Source organism: Papilio polytes, unplaced genomic scaffold (genome assembly GCF_000836215.1).
Source record: "Papilio polytes unplaced genomic scaffold, Ppol_1.0 DF823731.1, whole genome shotgun sequence".
In the NCBI taxonomy this organism is placed as follows: domain Eukaryota; kingdom Metazoa; phylum Arthropoda; class Insecta; order Lepidoptera; family Papilionidae; genus Papilio; species Papilio polytes.
Genome location: NW_013525473.1, coordinates 3,128,317 through 3,148,984, shown reverse-complemented (window position 1 = coordinate 3,148,984; position 20,668 = coordinate 3,128,317). Strand labels below are relative to the sequence as shown.

The following is a 20,668-nucleotide window of genomic DNA, read 5'->3' as shown; positions in this document are numbered from 1 at the left end:
AAATTAAAGATATTATAAATCGCGAGGAGTTTCTTTTATATAAGACCAAAACATAATTTTCTAGCGCTATAAAATGTAATCAATTAATATCGACGGCCCTTCGTCTTTTCTTTTCTCTATCAAAAGAACATTCCTATTATTGAAATTGTTATGAATGATTACAAAGAAGAAAAAATAAAAGCTTCCATTAGTACACAAAGAAAGCAATCGATGAGAATTATATACTAGTACAAAGAATCGACTATTTGTTAAATACTTGACTAAGCTTTTTTATGATCGGAAAGTACGAGAGGTTGAACGTATTTGTTTAAAGGGCCTGTCTATTTCTCTAGTACTTTTAAAAATCTATTCGTTTTTTGCGTTATATTTAATTTATTTAAAAAGGCGTTAAGAAAGCTGCTAAAAAAATGACAGTTTTTTTCTAGTTTGTCCTGTTCAAACCATTAAAGGTAGACAACGCAAATACTATCTTTGAAAATACGTAGAGGTCACTATACCTATTGGGAGTAAACAAAAAAACAAGCGTTTCCTTCTTTACCTTTTTAATTGTAATACTATCACAATAATACTATCCTGTACAATTAAATAAGGTATAAGTAGAGTGGGACAAAATCGAATATAGTTATAATTTAAGCAAAATACATTAGCTAATAATTTACATCTAAAGCTTTGCTAAATATTCCTTTTCGCTAAAACATTTATATTTTTTGCAAAATTACTAAATGTACCCACTCATGTTCATAAAAAGGAAAAAAAACCTTTTTGCAATATATGTAGATTGATTCATCAGATCACATATTTAACCACGTAAATACTGGACGGACTTTGTAACTTTGCCAGTGGTAAGGAATACTACAAAGTTACACTTTCGGAACATCAGCGTCTTTCGAAAGTATGAGGTAGATTTTGAAATGATCACTGATACTTGTATGTACCATGATGGCTTTCTTGCTCATTGATTTCAATAGAATATGTCGGGATTTTCTCTCAATAGTTTTGCGTCGTCGGGACAGTACATTATTATGTTGCCGACTGTACACGCTCGTTCGCAGCACTCGCTGGCGACTTGTCTCCGCACACGTCGCCAATGCTCTTCGGTAAGTAACCGTTGCTTGTACATGCTTTTTTGTAGATCTTTAGGTGCCATTTTCTCTGAAAATTAAATGACTATTAGAATTATCTTAGATATTAATCTAACATTACAAAGTAAGTATGCTGTTTGTCACATTATCTCCCTACATTTAGGTCGTCTTTTGTGGTCTACTACTGTAGACTTAATGTAGTTAATTTAAAGTGTACATTTTACTACAAATATTACCCAGAATGTTGTTATGGACTAAAACAAAAATAGCACCTTGTTTATTAATATCATTTTCTTACGCGATCTCGAAAATTCCTTTTGCGGTTTCACTCAACATTTATTGTATGACAAATAAAGAAACGTGCACACGTGCTATTGAGTGTTAAAATGCACGGTATGTACACTGCTTTATTTACAAACGTGTGTCCGTTTCAAACTGAATACACGCGCATTTAAACTTTTGCACATGTTTCATATCAACATGTTGTAATACCGATTCAAATATACACAAATGTGATAATGTAACTATCGATGTTAAAATCGATATGAGTTACGGACTCGGGCTGAAGTATGTACTCACCGATCATTAGCGATGTATCCCGTTTAACAATTTTGTATACATTATTGCAAATATTGTCTATTAGCGATGATAGCCAGTTACTGCAGCTGAATACTCTGTCAGTTATTTTGAATGTGTCGTTGATATCCGATCCGTACGCCGTGTTGATGTTTCTATTTAACAAAAGTACAACGTACAGCTAAAAAGAAAACACCATATTCACAATATCTCCTTAATACAAAAATTAAATGTCCTAATATACGAAGTTTAGTCGCAAATCTTATCTATGTATAACTTAACACAATGAGATAGGACGTGTTTGATTATCAAAAATATGTTAAGTTTTTTTTTTATATTGTAAGAACCTATATCAATATGAGAGTAATAACATCGTTAATAAACTTGTAGCCAATAAATATTTGTCTAGAATATGGTTGTTTATTGAGCTAGGAGATATCGACTGTTGTCTATTTTTAGAGTCGTTCTAATTATGTTGATAATGGTACAATAACATTGGAAAGCATTAGCCATTGTTTACGTTCTATATCATTTCTGCTTAGTCAATGTGTTATATTGTTTACCTTGAACTAGATAAAACTCTGATTTACTTTAATCCACTTTCTCAAATTGATTTTTAGGCAAAAAAAAAGAATTTGGATTTTTTTTAGTATTGTTAATAAATAACTAGAAATACTGTGTTTGAAAACGAAATACTTAATTTTGAAAATATGTCTAATTTTATCAAGCGATATAAAACACATATTAAAAGTAGCATCTAAAAAGTAAAAAGGAATTTAACCAAAAATAAATAAATGGGCAAAAATTATTTTCATAAATGAATACTTAATATTGTAGAATGGTTGAAGTGTGCAAATGAATCTATCTCATTTTGTTTAATTTTAAAAAGGATTATTTAAATAAAAAGTATTGTTTTTTTTTAAATTATGATAAAACCTTACAGCATTATCAATATCAACTTTCCGAAATTCTGAATTCAAATAAAATATATCTAAACAATACATATATAAAGTCACTAACACAATCACATAAAATTAATTAAATACTCTTAAAATCACAATAAAAAAAAATTATAACGAGAAAAAATTATACGTACGATATATTTGACATCCATTTTAACTTTTTTAATTTAACTAATAGCACAATAAATGGTTGGTCTGGTTAACAGTAACCTGATGAATGAAGCTACAACGACGATTCCGCTCTAAAAATAAGCTTACTCTGGTCCATAGTACGGAATTACTTAAAACTTACATCGATAATGTCATTTACAAAATATCATTACGATAAGATTAAAGATAACTGAACAATACGTGATTTACTATCCATTCATTATTTAATAAATACTCTAATTAATTTATTAAATACTAAAAACATTTCTTAGTATCGAAATTAATGCAATTGCAATAAATTATTCAAAAGAAATCAATTAAATGTGTTTTGTTCTTATCTTAATTGATAATAAGGTTTGTTGTTGATGTCTTTTGAACTTAGTATTTAAATGCAATGATTAATTCTTACGACAATATCCTGTTAGTTACATAATTGTGGAACAATCTTCAGCATTAGAGTCCATCCAAAGTAATGGAAGACACAGCAGTAACATATGCTTTAACTGCAGCACAGGGTCTTAGCGTATTAGTATGATATTTGTACACTAAGGCTCACCTTTAGTAACCACCTAGGCTTTTATTCGGATCTTCGACTGTTATAACATTAGAAACTCTTGCCGTACTCAATCACGTTTGTTTCTTTATTGAAATTTTAACAAAAACGTAATTTACAAATATAGACCCGCATAAAATATATCATTTGTTTGTCCGCGGATGAACGATTGTGGAACGGATACTTGTTTGCATTTTTAAATCTAGAGCCGTATACAACATTCTCGATATTTGTGAATGTTAGGTGACTGTACCAACGTAAGTTTATTCATCAACATTCGTGCGAGTCAGGCATCCTGTCTGCGTTATTACGTGATATTTAAGTTTTCTTTTAAATTATCGGATCAAACTTTTTGTATAATAAAAACAATTTGTATATAAATATTTATTTGCCCGCCGTGACCTGGGGTCGACAATGTGTTTGTCCCACAAACTGTTATCAGGCATCTATTTGACTCAAAAACGTTTATGTAATCTTGAGAAAGTTGTTGCTAACCGAATAGAATGATTAGTGATTTTATATAGTCATATGCATTGAATCGCCAAAAGTGTAGAAAGGGGGACAGCAGTCCTCCTCCCCATCGACCTAACTAGATCATCAAATTACGACGCCTATGCTTCATGAATAACTACGTACTTTATCGTAGAGGTCAAAAATAAAATTTCGCAAATGCTTGTGCGATTGAATTGTAAACCAAAAAAAGTAACTAATATCGAACTACTTTACTAAGCTTTGAGACTAGAATTGTAGATGTAAGAAAAGAGAAAAAAACGTTTTGAATTATAAAATCAGTGAAGTATTTAGTTCACTGTGTGTGGCTTTAAACTTATACATTAATAGAAAACGTCTCTAAGCACAAAATAAACTAACACTGATAAAATGGGTGCGTTGCGGGCACATAGCAACAGTGCACTATCGTGTGGGTGATAGGTGAGAGATAGGCCGGAAGTCATCGCTGTACGAATAAACTAAAAATAAAGGGTCAAAGGTCTTTGTTTACTTGTTTACTTCGTTTTTTGATACGAAAAGGACGTCAAATTAAATATAAACTAAACCATGATAAAAATGTGTTGTACCGCTTTTTAATTTAAAGCGAAATGGAATTAAAGTAAGTTAATATTTTAACTTTAAAGATTATTGTGCTCGATTTTGACTTCAGTGGATAGAGAATCTATTATACTAAGCGGATATCTTTGCAATTAGACAATAATCCATTATGAAATGTTGTTTACGAGATAAGTCTGTATTTTCCCATCTGCAATAATCTATTAACTCAGATGATCTTATATAAAGTTTAAAATACATTTGTTATCTTAAATTACAGATATTATATTTTTGTGTTCTGATGTTAATGACTTAAAATTATAGATGTTTTTTACCTTTACACCTCTAGGAAATGAACTAATACTTTTCTTCAATATGGTTCAAACTTGAAGACTTCCATAATGCAACTTACATAGACAAACATAAATAGACCTGTCATTGAAATATGTCCGACGTCTCCTCTGGTAGACTTATTTAATCATCATTAGAGAATTGACCTAACCTTAATTTTGTTGTTGTTCGTCAGTTTATCGATACATCCCTCGTGGCCGGCGCCTGATACTGCCAAGTCATAAACAAGTCATTGCAAACGCCTGTCTCGTTTACCAATAGATAAAATACAAACACAAATAGATGAACTTTCAGTTTGTCTGTTTTATTAGGTACAGAGTTAAATAATTTTTTATGGATTCTTCACCAAACTTGAAGTAAGAATAATCACTGATAAAGTCAAAAATAAGGTTGCTGCTAAAACCATAATACAAATTTGTTTTTTTTTTTTTTGGTACAAAAAAACCATAGTTTTCTTACTGGCTACTCTATTTTTGAGAGATTTTTTTTAATAATAAATTATTTTAAAAGAGTCGGAGTACATATGTTTGCGTAAATTTGAAATCAAGTCCGATATTGATAGGTTACTCATTGAAACATTTTGTTTTGATTCCTCCTGCAGCGGGTGTGACCTACTTCTCTTGAATCATATCAAACAATAACAATTTAATTGATAATTAAAACTATTAACAAATCATTTCGTTTGTTTTGTATTTTTTTTATATTCATTGATTACAGCGTTCGTATTTTGTAATAAAGTTTGATATTGATTGAAATCTTTTATTGGATAAAATTAGGCGGATTCCAATGTCTAAATTTATGGTATTGTAATTGGTAGTAACTTCAATCTTTCATAGATTCATAGACACACAAATCAATAGATAGTTTTCATGGTATGGTATATGGTAAAAAACGTCCAAAAAGCTCTTGGTAATAATGATATGAAAATTCATATATCTGTAATTTGGTGTCTCCTACATATCATAAATTATATGCTGTTTGTTCAAAAATTACATTTTATTCACCGAATGTTCACAGAATTTGTACAACCGCATCGACGTTCATAGGAAACTTGTTCAAAAAGAACAGAGGGTGTTTGATTAACTGATAGTGCTAGATAAAATATTTCCCTACTTCTGTTTTGTAGCACTTTACTATGACTAGTTTGTCATAATGATATTAATATGATTTAGTTAGCTTGACTTTGTGAAACTGGACGTAGGAACGTCATTTCTTCTTAAATAAATCGTATCTTGACTAAATAGATAACATTAGGACTTTCCTGAAATTGTTCCAAAATTTGCTATTTTACTTTTGTAAGCGCATGTGATTGTTCATTTACACGTTGAAGCTATTGGCCCAAGCCTTATCTAAACAGCTGTAACAATCATTTCTACTTAGGGGTTGCTACGTCCAAATTTATCGCTACGACGTATAATTTAACTAATGGCTATTTATGTGCACAAATTCAGAATTAATTTGGACAATACTGTTTAATGAAATTGTAACCATAACTTTTTAGCTGAGCTGTTCGTGTAAGTATTACAATCCAATCTGTTGAGGTTCTACGAAGAAGTATATCTAAACATAAATTAAATTATGTAATTTTAATGTAATAATATTTTGCTAGTTTATAGCTATACTGGTAAAACTACAGACAGTATATGCTGTTAATATTTTTCACAGCGGAAAGAGACAAATATGTACGCTGTTAAGTGATGAATATACCCTAATTATTTATCTGCTCAAATAAAAGCATTTTTCTTTCAGCACGAAACATATGACAAATGTTCGTTCTGCAACTGACAGGGGTTGCGGCGACCATCAAATCAATTATTTATTTGTATTAGATTGATGATGGTTTGTGCGGTCAAGCCTTTTGTCACAAACAAATGGGACTTGTTTGTTTTGACATACATACGTTTTATCGTGCTTTATTGAATTCACTCGCCCAACTACAATAACCTGTTTTATCTTGCAATAGTTTACAAAAGTTTATTCAAGGCATCAAGCTATGAAATCAGCTTGGATATGAACACAAATCTTGTAATTAGACTCAAGGGAGACGGATTAAGTCCTGTCCGAAGACTTCGACTTCGAAATGTGGGTATACAGGAGAATGTTAAAGATATCCTGGAGAGACAAAATTAAAAATGTAACCGTGTTAGAGCCCATGAAGAAAAAGACTGCAGCTCATCTTACAAGGCAAGATCCACGGAAAGCGAAGTGTAGGTCGAAGAAGAACGTTCTGGCTCAAAAACCTACACCAGTGGTATGGAAAGAGCACCCGTTTACTTATTAGAGCCGCGGAGTCAAGAACGAAAGTCGTCCTATTGATCGCCGAACTTCGGAAGAAGGTGGCACTTTAAGAAGAAGAGATGGATTATTCAAGAAGGAACTGTGTAAGCTTCTCATCTTACTGTAAGACCGTGAGGGACCGAGGTAAATGTAGATTCCAATTTTATATTTCCCTCGTTACATATGGTTTTTACCACGATGATTACATAACCTCATTTTTTCATATCGGTTATTAATTTCATTCTGTTATAAATATAACTTTTAATTATAGTTTTTATCTTTAACACATATATTTTATATTATATCGTCACGACAAGATTTTGTTTCATTTACTTAATTCACCAATGGTATAAATATCATAAGTAAATGAAAATTTAAACCTCAATACAACTTGAATTTTTTATCATTAATTGAGTGAATAAAAACCGGAATAACAGGCATTTTTCTCTTTCTGGTTTTTCACATCTGTCTTCTAAAAGGAACCTGAATAAGTAATATTGGCACATTGAACATTAACATAATTTGTGTATTCCTACAACTACATTATAATTCATGTGATAGGTAACTAAAGACAAATCAAGAGGATGATCTACAAACATATCTTTATTCATAACTAGCTTTCGCCCACGACTTCGTCCGCGTAGAGTTAAAAAAAAAACAAAAGTATGTAGCCTATGTGTTCTTCCAGACTATACTCTAGATCTATGCCAAATTTCATCCAGATCCGTTCAGCCGTTTAGGCTACAAACTTTAACAAACATCAATCTAAACTTTCGCAATTATAATATTAGGAAGATTCTTTTCTAAATGCACACTTTGTACAATAAATAGTTTTATTTCTTCGTAAAAACGATTCGATGATTTAACTCAAGCGAATAACCATTGTTTTTATTAGTAACGGATTCAAGGTTATAGTAAATCTGTCGCGGCAACATTCAGTATAATGAATGACGTGCAAGTACAGATATCGCTACTTCGCCAGATCTCTGATAAGTTATCAGTGAGCCTTTTCATACGTTCGCACCGTACCCTCACTGTCATCGTTTCATTATGTTACAAATTTATTTCGTACGTGTTATATTGCGCGTGAAAAAAACCGTATAGAAAATGATGTGACGGTAGTTTTTCAGTGTGATCCAAAATGTCATTACGGTTTGTGTTTTGTTGCGTATTTTTTGCATCGTTGTTACGAATAAATGAAGCCATTCTAGGTACGCATTGTTTTACTTTGTTACAATAAGTATTTGCTAAGTCTATAAATCTTGATATTTATTTAAAACGTGAATATCACGTTATATTTTAAATTTTACTTGTCTGTAACAATGTAGTATATAACAAAGAAATTATTTTCTTCGGAAAAAATAATTACGCAGAGATTAAAGTTTTAAAAGTATGTAATGCAATTATATTGTTAGTTAAAGCGTTTATAAATTTGACTTAATATTAAACCCTTTTCTATTATAACCTAGAATGTTTACTATTATTTGATAGGTATTTAACATTTGTTAGCGAAATGTGCCATTAAAGTTTGAATACAAGATCACAAAGACCATCAGATCATGTATCGGCTGTAAATATTGCATTATTATAAAATACTTTAAATTTGAAAGTGTTAAAATTATTATTATTTTCCAAATTTAAACCTACACGTTTTAGATTTATTTATTGTTAATTCACAAATATATTGAATCAATCTAAATACTGCTGGAAAAACTATTTTACTGGTTTCCATATTCTAATTAGAGCGTCCAGTCCACGACTCACTTATTTGTGCTATTCCTATTTACGTTTAGTAAAAACTCTCTTTTCATAAAGTAATTTTTTCTCTATTCTCTAAAATGTATTATTTTAATATAGTTATATGATTAGCGTTTATCAAATAGTAGATCGCAAGAAGCTGCATCAGTTATGATCTCCTAGGTAATCCCTAAAATTTTTATTCTTTCTAAAAGAGTAGGGTTACGTTTTGAATTTAAACACACTACAACTTCATAATAAAACTACTAATACATAAAAACTGTTTAATTGTAGGTATCAGGTCTTTGTCCTGTTAGTAAAAAGTAAATGTATTTTATTTTCAGCGCGCCATTGCCACTTAAGGTCATGACCATTGTTTTTTACTTTCGACAATTTATCTTCATCTATCGATCACTAATACATCAAAGCAAAGTAAAGAAATCTATATATTTTATCGTACTCTTACATTCCTTAGTATGATTGTTATCAAGTAATTTTTACACAATGATTTTTGTTCTCATATTTCGCATCTTCATATTAAGTTTTTGTCTCTTATCTTTTTAACTGAATGTTGTAAAATTTTTATATTCACAAATAAAACGTTGAACACTCGTGTAAATACGATGATAATTTCCTTATTTATTTATTTTAAGTCTTGATTGTTTAAGATTTAGATAAAAGTAAAGATCTAGAAATTTTGACATTTTTTATTATATTCCATATCTCTGTTACATTTTTGATATTTGTTGTTATTATTTACTTTTATTATCTTTTCGTAATTTAAATTCTTATCAAAATATCTTAAATCATTTGCTTGTCGTTGAACTGTTCATTTTTGTAACCAATTTTAATTTTTTCTAACTGCTGATTACTGATAAGGAAACTCCACAAGTGAATCTATTGCTTTTAATTTAGTATTCATTTGTTGCGAGAAATATTTATATTGAAATATTATTTGATCTACATTTTCCAGAAAAATGTGGTGTGACGTACTGCGTAGGAGAAGCCTACGTATGTATAAATGATGAATGCTACTGCGCAGAGGGATACACGCCCAACCACTTTCAGACACGTTGCGTAAGATGTCCAGGTCTTAATCTTTTATTTATAACTTTTTTGTTTTGTGTATTATTTCCAAAAATACTAATGACTTTCGTCTTATGTCTGTAACGAAATCTAAAAAAAATAACGTAACAAAAGTAACATAGTGCACATGAATCGTATTTTAAAGTTTACTTTTTGTACCTTACTAGCTTTCGCCCGCGTCTCCGTCCGCGTGGAGTTAAAAAAACCAGATTATCCTCTACGTCTATATCAAATTTCATCGAGATCCGTTTAACCGTTTAGGCTACAAACTCCAACAATCCATCCATCCATCTAAACTTTCGCACTGATAATATTAGTATTATAATATTAGTAAGATTAACGTAACTTAGACTACTAGACCACGTTGTTCTTATTAGCCGACTTCTTAATTCGTCGGTATGTTTTTTTTTATATAAATAACCTATTAAAATTTGGTGTAATCGCGTACTTATAATTCTTTGTAGCAATTATGTTCATTTGTTACTTCGAAATTGACTAAAGAAAGTAAATAAAATTTCAGGTCTGGGTGAAAAGTGTTTCGGAACATGTTGCAGTGAACATCAAAATGGGAGTCTTCAATGCCGACAGGGTGTCTGCCAACCTTGCTATGATTCGTATGGCAATTGGATATGTCGGTATGTAAAATAAAATAACTATAACTTTGATTCTATACTATCACCTTGGCTTCATCTACAGAGGCTCCTCCTTTTCGATGATATCGATAATAATTGATCTGATAAAAACTACTAAACTCAATTTTTTGTTAAGAGATGTTTCGACATTTGTCAGTTATTATGATTTTAGCTAATATTACGAAGTGGTGTGAAATTTAATTATTTGTTAATTACAGTGACTCCTTGGACCAGATGCTTCTAGTATCGAGTACTCAGATTATAATGGCAGCTGCGTTAATATTAGGAATAATAACGACCTTCATTTTATTATACAGACTTTGCGCCGCTACCGCTAACTTACAGTAAGTACACTTTCCTTGGAAATTATATTAATTTTTGCGTTAACCCTGTATTCGACACTGTCCAGTGTTACAAATATAAAAAAATTGCAGATTCTGAATCTGATTTTCATTTTAGAGTGTTGGTAATATATAACATTTTTTGCTAAAAAAATCGAGATTAAGGGATAACTATAGTATAAAAGGGGGAAAAGTTAATTCTCAAAATACATTAGTGTTTAGTAATTGAATAGTTGTACTATTTAATTTTTCCAGGCCTGTAGGAACGAGACCTAATTACGAAAGTCGTCTGTCTATTGGAAGCCTGCAAATTTACGTCGAAGAACGATTAAGGGATGCACCTCCAAGGTAAACAGCACAAATATACAAACTTTGATTTTTAATTAATACGAATGTAAGCATCATGAGCCATTATTGCAGGTATACAAGAACTGCACCAGCTGGAAGCTCCGTGTACCCAGCGTCCGCCTATCTTAATGCCGGTTTCGTAAGTAATCTCGTGTTAAAATAAGATTTACTTATACCGCAACAAGTACAGCAGCGACTTAAGAAAATAAGAATAAGCGAACACAATAGAAATCGTCTTAATTTTTATCATAGTTTTCATTATTTCATTCATGGTTCAAAGAGTTTTGAAATCTTTTCAAGACCATTTCATTTTGAACATGCCGTTAGACTTGTTTCGTGTCATGTCCAATTAATCTGATTATGTAGTTTTAAAGTTAATTACTGGTGTCCACCTTTTTTTTATTTTTCACACAGATACACGACAGCAGCGTGCCCCCACCAGCCTACACACCGAGCAATAAACCGCGAGATACTCAAAGCGAAACCCTGCATATATGAAAATCTTTTTTTAATCGATCTCTTGTAAATATAATTATAAACTCCTCTTGATTTGATTGCATGTAACTTTCCTAATTTTTAAGATTCAAATTAAAGTAATATAAGACTTTACGTCCTACTTTTTTTTTTCTAAAAATTAAATAAATCGTACTCATTTTTTTATAATTCCTGCAAAAGTCTATTTGTAATCCAAAAACTATAATATATCAGAAAATGTATAATAGTATAATAGTTAACATATAAGGTAACGGTGAATAACTTGTATTTAATATATTTAGTACATGCTCTGAGGATTTTAAACTATGAAAGATAGTAATGATATGATTAGAAAAGGCAGAACAGCGTGTTCTACATACGCTTATTTTCCAAAATGTTCACACAAAAGGTTCACCATTTTCCATCTATCTTATTCTATTCCTTCATTAGAATCAATATCTTATGGAAAAATAATCTATCTGGTTCTTTTATTCTATTAGTAGTGAGTAGGTAAAATAACCAAAATAATTCTGGCAACTATCAACCATAGACAATTGATAAATGAACTGGCAATTTCCTTTTTTTTTACTGTCAAATTTGACAGCAAAAATGTCAAATTATTTTGAGAACAGCGATCGCATTTTTCACTTTAAAAGCGTTTTTTAAATAATGAGTTTATAGCTTTTGTGCCGAAACTCTTTGTTTCTAGTAACGTTTGTTCTATTTGATGAATTTTAGAACTTTTGTTTAAACGTTGAATAATTGTGATTATTCAGAAAATGGCTGACGAAGAAATTAATGGAGACACTGACGAAATTCAGCATGATAAAGATAAAACCCAGAAGAAAACTGCCAAACACGATAGTGGAGTAGCTGATTTGGAAAAAGTAACAGACTATGCAGAAGAAAAAGAAATATCCTCGCAAGATATATCTGGAGTAAGTATTTCTGTTTATAAAAAATGTGAGGTTAAAAAATGTGTGATTTCTGTTTATAAAAAATGTGAGTACATGATATTGTATTTCATTCTTGTAATAAATTTCGTCAAATGTAATGTAATTTACCATTTACTTCTATTGTTATTTTAAAAGATGTACAAATAAACATTGTCCATTGAGTTTCTATTAACATTTTTTGAATATGTAAATAACGATATAGTAGACTGTGAGATATAAAATTTGACATTTTTGTAAATACAAACACATTTTGTTAGGGTTTTGAAGTATCTTTGCGGTTAGTTACATTGTTGAAATAGTTGCATGAAACACAATTGTAGTTGTAACAGGCCATAAAAGACAGAAGGAGTGATGCTGCAGCTTACCTTGAGCTTTGGAGATATTTGAAAAGGTGTATACTATATGACTCTTCTTTTAAATTTAATTTCTTTAATCATGCTGCCAATAATTTCAGGCACTTTCATTAATCGGTGATAGAAGAAATAAAGAGGCGGCTGAACGATTGGAAAAAGAGAAGGAGCTTCAAAAAGTTTCTGTCAGAAAAGATGATATTGAATTAATTGTGAGTATTGTTTATTTTATTTATCATCATTTGAATTGCAGATACAATGTTTTTTTTAATAAGCTTCACCAAGTGGATTGAAAATAAAACAACAAAAGGCTAAGGGAAAATTTAAATCAGCCTATTAGTTTTTTTAAATACAAACAAAAATACAAAATTTTCCTCTATATTAAATATGAGCTGTTCCCATAATGCTTCCTGTACATAAAATTATAAAAACTGCATTTTATTGTTTCCATTTGTAAAATGTTCAATTACTAATGTCAAAATTCAAATGCACAAATGACAATTAAGGCCTTTGACATTGAGTAATAATTACTGTTACCATGGCAACCTAGCTTCCATGATGTTTCCATCTTGGAGTTTTTGTCCCTTTCCCACATGATGGTTTTTTCTAAATTATTTCTATACTACTATTCATATATAGTAGTCATAAGTGTAGGCATTTTATTTAATACAGAATTATTCAAAAACATACTGCGATGACATCCTACATAAATAAGTAGTGTGAATTTAAATAGATGGTTCATAAAAGTGTTTTTTTTTTTAATAATGAATGGGGTAAACAACCAGCAGAACTACAAAATTTAAAATAACATTTTATATTCCAGGTCAAGGAAATGGAAATCTCTAGAACATTAGCCGAAAGAACCTTACGTGAACACAGAGGTGATGTGGTGGCGGCATTAACAACACTTACCAACTAACAATGTGATAAGGTTAATATATTTTATTCCCAAATCAAAATTTACAATGGTTACATACTTGTAACATTTTCAAATAGAATTTTGTATACCATTGCTTTTGTTTTATTTTAACACAATGTTACTATTCCAATTCTGTTGGAACCTCATTTAAAATTAAGTCATAATCAAAATGGTAACAAGCAACAGTGGTGAAGCCTTGTGTTTTTGTTACTTTTTAATAAGAAACCTCACAAGCAAGGAGATTACCTTTTAAACAACCATAAAGAATTAAGAGATCTTTCAAAAAGGTATCTTTTGATAGAAAATTGATGTGTGTTACTATCTTTATTCATTTTAAGAACAAGCAGGTATGCTGGATGCCAAATGTATCAAAAATATCAAGTAATCATTTCAAGTGCCATCATGGTTCAGAAAACTGTAACATCTTAACTGGTATTAAGTATGCAATGAAATAACAAACCTTGGTAAGCCATTAAGATTTGAAAAATATTGTAAATACATTTTTAAACATGTAAGAAGATGAATAAAATTAATTAAAATTAGCAGCATACACTTCTGAGCCGACAAAAAAAACAAACAAAATATAAAAAACGCAATTATTTTACTGCATAGTATATGACGTAGAAATTATTAGGGTAAACAAAGATTATCTCCTACACAATTTATTTATTTCTTGTCCTTACATCTTATAAATACTTAATGGCTCTAGTTACCTAAAGTACCTACCTAAATCTTACCAACTATAAGCTAATTCGCGAGAAAGTACATGTAATTGTCACCGACGAAAATTATAAAAAATGTATTTGTATCCTAAAGTAAACGCCTAAAGTAAAAATCTAGTACAAAGTTATTAACGTTAAGAATAGTTCTCTACAAATTTTCGCGCTAGGTCACCTAAAATATAAAATTTCAATGCTTATTTACGTTTATTTATGTTTTAATTTTAGTACTGTTAAAAGTAATGAATTTTGAATTTGAAATGTCATTAAAATTGGTTAGAAAATATTTAAAAAAAACAACCATCTTTCAAAACATTTTGTAAATTGTCTGTGGGATTTTGTCTATGGTTTTCTTTATGGCCGAGTGAGGTGTGTTTGCATTGCAAGTGTCTGCTTCTTTTGTTTTTATTTTTTAATAGCAAATAATTCTTTGGTTAACTAAAATTGTGATAGAGATAATAAAAAGAATAAGTGTAATGTTATAACACGATTACATCGGTTTGGAAATCAGAATTGGTAAGTAAGATCTATTACGTTAAACGTCAAACTACGATATTTTCTAGCGTCTATTCACTAAATAAAATAAGTTTCTGGCCTTGATGTTTATTTTTTAGATACTTTGAAGCATCACAAATGTGTTTTTAGAATACATAATACGTTTTTTGTTACTAAATAATTTTTTTACATGTTTAATTGCTTTACGTTAATTGGTTACCAACATGGAGTTTTTGCTTGTAGGTTGACAGATGTAACTTTCATATTGTTATGTACCTCACGTAAAAGTATTTATACCCTACAGCTGTTCACTAAGATAATTAGTATTAACATATATTTTTAATAGTATGTGTTCATATTTACCTAGTTAAAAAAAAAATTGTAAAAGGATCAAATTTCAGTGCTCATGTGTAGTTGAAACATGCATATGTTTAGTAAAATAAATCATTATACAAAACTGATTGAATTTTTTACCATGTTATGAGATTATTACGAATAAGAAATAAAAATTAATATGTTTTGCCAAACCTATAGGATAGTTAGGAATGAAATTTTTTAACAATATTTGGTCATTGCCGTAATATTAATGACAAGTCAAAACAAATTATAATGTTCCAGAAAGCTTATGCAGTCTTTGAAAGATTAATTTTTTGACAAATTTATTCATTTGCCTTCATACAAATAGATAATGTTATCCTTCTGCAATTTTTCAAATACTGCAGTAAAGTTCTCCGTATCTGTTTTTGGACTGAACATTTGAATATTGTCATTGAATTAATATAGCTATTTACTTATAATTTTCATGCATGTAAAATTTGTCATCAAAAAATATTAGATGCTTAATGCATTTACAATAACTACTGGTTGCCGCTGGTTAAATTCAAACCAAAATATGAATTACTTATTTATTGCAAAAAGATTTTTTTTAAATTAAATAACTTTAAATATTTCTTCATATTAATTTTAAATGTGTCAAATATTCATCTTCAACCGATCCTGCTATTTCCTCAAAAAGGGTACAAAGTCTATGTCTTGTATTAACCCATACTTAAATTAAAATGAGGAAAGATTTGTATTTTTGTATATAACAAATAAACTCAAAATCTATGTAATCCAATAAATATTTTACCACAAGGATACATTTTCACAGATTAACATTAAATTTGTTACTAGAAAAAAAACTTAAATTCCGCAAGGATGATGTCATAAGGAAAGGCCAGTGAAATGATAAATTTGAGAAACTACAACATTAATGCATTAACTACATATTTAATGTAAAAAAGACTTGCTAATAATGTATAACCGAAGGGTGTCATATTCCAACAGAACAATGCATGGTCTCAGGTGTCATGACAACTTGGCCAAAGTTTTTAAATTCACAGTTCTCAGATCTCACTCATCTTCCTATTGTTATCAAAATTCCCTATATAAAAAATTCTAACTATTCATAACTTGTATTGACAGTTTTGTATGTTATAAATGTAAATTAAGATTAAATCATAATATGTGGATACTTATAGGTATAATTTTTTTATTTTTAAAATAAAGAAATGGTTCCTATCTTTAAATGCATCCAGTTCTAAATTATTATAAATGCGTTTAAAATATCCCAACCTGATACAAATTTTTAATCAATTTATTTGGGTAAAATTTATTTCAGTTCTGCTTCTCATTTTATAGCCCTTGCTAATGTAATTTTAGTGTACCATCGTTTATTTTGGTTTTCGTACTACTCGGAGTGTTCTTCGATTATTCGTAAATGATTTGTGATCTTTGCCGTCGTAAACCGATCGCTCATAATGAAATTTTAACGTGGTGCTGTTTTGCTGTAACTTATTTAAGGATACCTACAGAGAGATTCAATGCGTTCTATTCGACAATCTGAGCCAATTCAAGATTAATTTTAATTTTACGTCTGCCTGTCTCCTAAAACTGGTACGTACATTCGCGAAAATTTGCGGTGTTCCGTCGTCTTGTTAATGTTCAAACGATTGTACCTTTTTAGATGGAACACCGCCAGTTTCCCCAACTGTACTATCCCTCTTTTTAGGCTTATAATACGTTTTTAAAATTAACCTTATTTCGCACTTTCCCATGTTAAAAAAACTGTCTTGAAACATTAATGCTCGACATCATCCATTAAGAGATATAAAAAACGTTTTTTCATTTATATATCTGAAAGCAGTTGACCTTGCGCCAAAATGTACAAGGATTATCTCCCGCTTTGAAGGATATTTCCGGGAACCAGTAGGCCTTGAGTTAGTCTCAAGGACTTTGAGGGAGGCAATGTAATGATAAAGGAAAAGCATTCCAGGTTGTTTCTAGGTCATTCGTACCCACCCTCCGATCTCGCCCTGAATACAAAATTATTTCGCCCCTTATTTTATGTACTTGCCAAGCTCTTACTTATTTAAATCTGTGGCTATAATTAGGTTTGTAATTAATCTTATTAACATAGGTATAGTTAAAAAGAATTAAACGTAGACATTTAAATTTAACCATTTTGATATGTTGAGTTATTTTAAGGAATTAAAATTAATTATACTGTTCTTATCGTATTTTAGATGATTACGAATAATCACCTCAACACCCATACTGCAGAAACGAAGTGGAAATTGGTGTTTCGATAAGTGAAAGTGTATTAAAAGAAACGCCGTATTTTCGATTAATCTATTTCTTTTTCATAACAAATTGAATGTGAAACTTTCAAGATCCAAAATAAATTAAACTAAATATACAGATTTTTAGAAAGTTTGTTGGAATCTATTGACTTTAAATAATTCATCAAAACATCAAACCAAACATTTATTACTCCATTTAAAACAATAGTCCTCTCTGAAATCAGTACAAAATCGTATTGCTATTTCTGTTTTCTCAAAGAGCATGAGTGAAAAGACATATAAGTTTGGTTAAGTAACTTAAGTAACATCATTACAAAGCTGCAGCCCATCGATCACGTTCTTATTTTGATTAGAACACAAAGATTTATGGACATACATGTCTGAATATTGACAGCACTAAGGTGTTTCCTAAAAGAGGACAAAACAAATAATTCTTTGTATCTGGCTTGTTGTATGTTTATTCATTACTCATTCCATTGTGCTTGAGTTTATGATATTTTCTAAAGACTTACGCGTCTTGTGTTAGTAAATTTCTTTTCTCTTTATATTGGGTGGATGCCAGTTCTACCCGGAAGCTCGTCTAAAGAGACCGACCAATTTCGTTCTATAGTTCTGCCAAACTTTGACCGGATTACACTATCAACTTGCCATGTACAGCGATGCAGATATGTGACGTTTTTTGTATTATTTTAAACTTATGTTTTTTTTCACATAGTTGCTTATTACAGCAATAATTTATTTATGTCACACAAATTTAATTATTACATTGGACTAAATACATTTCCGATAAAAAGCTTAACGATTATGTACATACAACTGTTTAATTTGACATAAGTTGTATTTCATTGCTATATCATTATGAATTTTATGTAATTCGACATTAAATGCGGACACTGCATGTGACTGTTGGTCATATTGTACGATAATTTGACTAAACCGGTTAGTATTGTAGGTTAAGCAGTTTTGCACAATGCGTCCCTTGTTGATATGTTATCTATCGCGTTCGTTATCGCCCTGGTCACCAACTGTGTGCTGATCCAATTCGGTACAACGGCTGAACGTTGGCAACATTGTTGAAAACAATTGACACACAGCATACATACACGTGCTGTAAAACGTTATTAATAATAGATAATCTCGTATACATATGTCGTCTGATTTCAAATTCATCGGAATAGACTAAACAATCGCTATCTGTTTTTTACATGTGTCAAGGGTGTCTAAACGCATTACAGATTGAAAATTATGTTATTGTAAGAACATTTCACCACAATACTTTTATTAAATTTGAATCAGTTGTGTGATAGACATTTAAAAGTTTAATAATTCGGACCACAAAATGAATCATTTTATTAAACTTTTCACTGCTATATGATATCAATTCAGGTTTTTCGAACTCAACGCCACCGTCATTTGAGAAAACTAGTAACTATAACTACATGTTTTAAATACTTAGAATCTAAGTATTTCATAGTACATGGCTTAACAGGTTTATTTGACATGTAGAAACAATCAAGTTAGTTTTCTTTGTTTTCAAAGTCGCAGCTGGATGCTGCTGCCTTTGTCGAGAAGGATTGATTGAAGTGAGATTCGTATTAAAAAAAATTGTATTTATTTTAATCAAAATTTTGTCAAATTCAATGTTGGAAAACGTTTAAAACATTAGAAATACTATCTCATATCGGTCAATCTATAGTTAATTACGAAATCCATTGCGTACATTGTAAAGTGCATTTAGTGAGGCCTGTAATCTGTATCCAGCGGTTGACTCGTCCATCGTCAGGCCGTTGACCCGACCATACGGCTCCCCTGGACGCCTGTATTGTCGCACACGTGCTTTGAATTAAAGCTCTGCTCTGATTTATACCCTGTTATAATTATTAGTGTTTACTGTATCGATCTTTTATTATAAGTGCTAAATTTCTACACTCTAGAACAAGGACTATTGACCCAAACCGCTAACATAAGTACAGTCAATACAATGATCTCGTGTTCTGTGATCATTGTAGTTGTTTATAATTATAGATTACTTTGACCATTTATCTAAAGACGGTAAACTGAATGTCCTTTTATCACCACTTTTTTAATTATTAATATGTAAGTTTATTATAAAATTGCATTATTTAAGAACAAAAAACTTTATTCAAATACCCTAAGGTCTATTTTATGACTTGGTAATACTATGTTTACTTTAAGTTACATTATCAGATTACTACGTTCATAGCACAAAGTAAACAAACGTATCGCTCCCGTGTCGGTCGTTTTTGAATTGTAAAAACACGACATATATGGAACTGGCAGTTAGTATTCCGGTTATAGTTTATTGAATTAATAATGACAAGTGGTACTGTGCAAATCGGGTTATCGATTTCTGATGACCAGGGCTGGCACAGATATTAGCTTAACAGAATTCCGACATAAACAAAGAGAGAATTTAAAAGTACAAAGTAAACGATCGATGCGTTCATTTTTTAGATGAACTTTGCATTTCAAAGCACAAATGTGCTTTATTATCATGTTATAATCATGTTATTTTGAAACGAAATTACATTTTTAAATTTCTACTACTATATGTAAAGATTTTAGAGGAAATGTTAAATAGTTGAAATATACATAGTTGTTTTATTATCAGTAGACGATGTCGACAACCCTGGCATTGTGGAGTCGGCCCGGGCGGGCGGGCGTCGACCCTGCAACTTCAGCAACGCTGCACTCGCCTTTGTTGGATCTTGTCCCGGTCATCACTCTTGACTCCGAGTCCGAGTATCCTTCGGCTTGCTTCGCTTTATCGATATTATGAACTTTTTAAAAGATTTCTTTAATTTAAATATGCTTTTTGCATTTGAGGTTGAGTTAATTCGATGGCCAGTTTTTATACTTTTTAAAAGCATATGGTAAATACATTTCTTTTATCTTTTAAGTTTTTAAATCGACAACAACTGGTTTTTATTTAACGCCATTATAATATAAACCAGCTAAAATGAGCTTTGTGGTT

The 20,668-nt window shown here is 30.4% G+C and overlaps 4 protein-coding genes across 8 annotated transcripts in view; 3 read left to right on the top strand and 1 right to left on the bottom strand.

Moving 5' to 3' along the window:
• Positions 1–533: 533 nt before the first annotated feature.
• On the bottom strand, positions 534–2,885 carry LOC106103593. 2 transcript variants are annotated; one of them, XM_013283375.1, is made up of 3 exons: positions 2,755–2,885; positions 1,662–1,813; positions 534–1,152 (listed from the first exon to the last, which is right to left on the bottom strand). In XM_013283375.1, the coding sequence occupies exons 1-3, from the start codon at positions 2,766–2,768 to the stop codon at positions 962–964; spliced, it is 357 nt and encodes a 118-aa protein (XP_013138829.1). In that variant the 5' UTR covers positions 2,769–2,885; the 3' UTR covers positions 534–961. The 2 variants fall into 2 exon arrangements, with proteins under 2 accessions (XP_013138829.1, XP_013138828.1); XM_013283374.1 differs by having other exon boundaries at positions 1,662–1,839; positions 2,755–2,882.
• Positions 2,886–7,953: 5,068 nt separating this feature from the next.
• On the top strand, positions 7,954–11,724 carry LOC106103589. The gene is made up of 7 exons (XM_013283371.1): positions 7,954–8,206; positions 9,706–9,822; positions 10,339–10,453; positions 10,669–10,794; positions 11,047–11,139; positions 11,212–11,278; positions 11,554–11,724. The coding sequence occupies exons 1-7, from the start codon at positions 8,137–8,139 to the stop codon at positions 11,635–11,637; spliced, it is 672 nt and encodes a 223-aa protein (XP_013138825.1). The 5' UTR covers positions 7,954–8,136; the 3' UTR covers positions 11,638–11,724.
• A 492-nt stretch (positions 11,725–12,216) lies between these two features.
• Positions 12,217–13,930, top strand: LOC106103544 (huntingtin-interacting protein K). Its single transcript, XM_013283327.1, has 3 exons — positions 12,217–12,551; positions 13,024–13,131; positions 13,743–13,930. The coding sequence occupies exons 1-3, from the start codon at positions 12,393–12,395 to the stop codon at positions 13,836–13,838; spliced, it is 363 nt and encodes a 120-aa protein (XP_013138781.1). The 5' UTR covers positions 12,217–12,392; the 3' UTR covers positions 13,839–13,930.
• A 975-nt stretch (positions 13,931–14,905) lies between these two features.
• The window catches only part of LOC106103665 (protein roadkill), a 38,439-nt gene continuing 32,676 nt past the window's right edge, over positions 14,906–20,668 (top strand). For 2 of the 4 annotated variants that reach the window (XM_013283486.1, XM_013283485.1), the window contains exon 1: positions 14,906–15,073. The gene's annotated coding sequence lies outside the window, so the exon portion shown is untranslated. The remainder of the gene's footprint in view (positions 15,074–20,668) is intronic. The other 2 variants (XM_013283488.1, XM_013283487.1) reach the window with 2 other exon arrangements.

Coding starts and splice junctions, on each gene's coding strand:
- LOC106103589 (XM_013283371.1), top strand. CDS start 8,137: ATGTCATTACGGTTTGTGTTTTGTTGCGTATTTTTTGCATCGTTGTTA. Junction 9,823..10,338: donor ACGTTGCGTAAGATGTCCAG/GTCTTAATCTTT, acceptor ATAAAATTTCAG/GTCTGGGTGAAAAGTGTTTC. Junction 11,279..11,553: donor CCTATCTTAATGCCGGTTTC/GTAAGTAATCTC, acceptor TTTTTCACACAG/ATACACGACAGCAGCGTGCC.
- LOC106103544 (XM_013283327.1), top strand. CDS start 12,393: ATGGCTGACGAAGAAATTAATGGAGACACTGACGAAATTCAGCATGAT. Junction 12,552..13,023: donor CCTCGCAAGATATATCTGGA/GTAAGTATTTCT, acceptor CAATAATTTCAG/GCACTTTCATTAATCGGTGA. Junction 13,132..13,742: donor AAGATGATATTGAATTAATT/GTGAGTATTGTT, acceptor TTTATATTCCAG/GTCAAGGAAATGGAAATCTC.
- LOC106103593 (XM_013283374.1), bottom strand. Junction 1,153..1,661: donor GGATACATCGCTAATGATCG/GTGAGTACATAC, acceptor TTTAATTTTCAG/AGAAAATGGCACCTAAAGAT.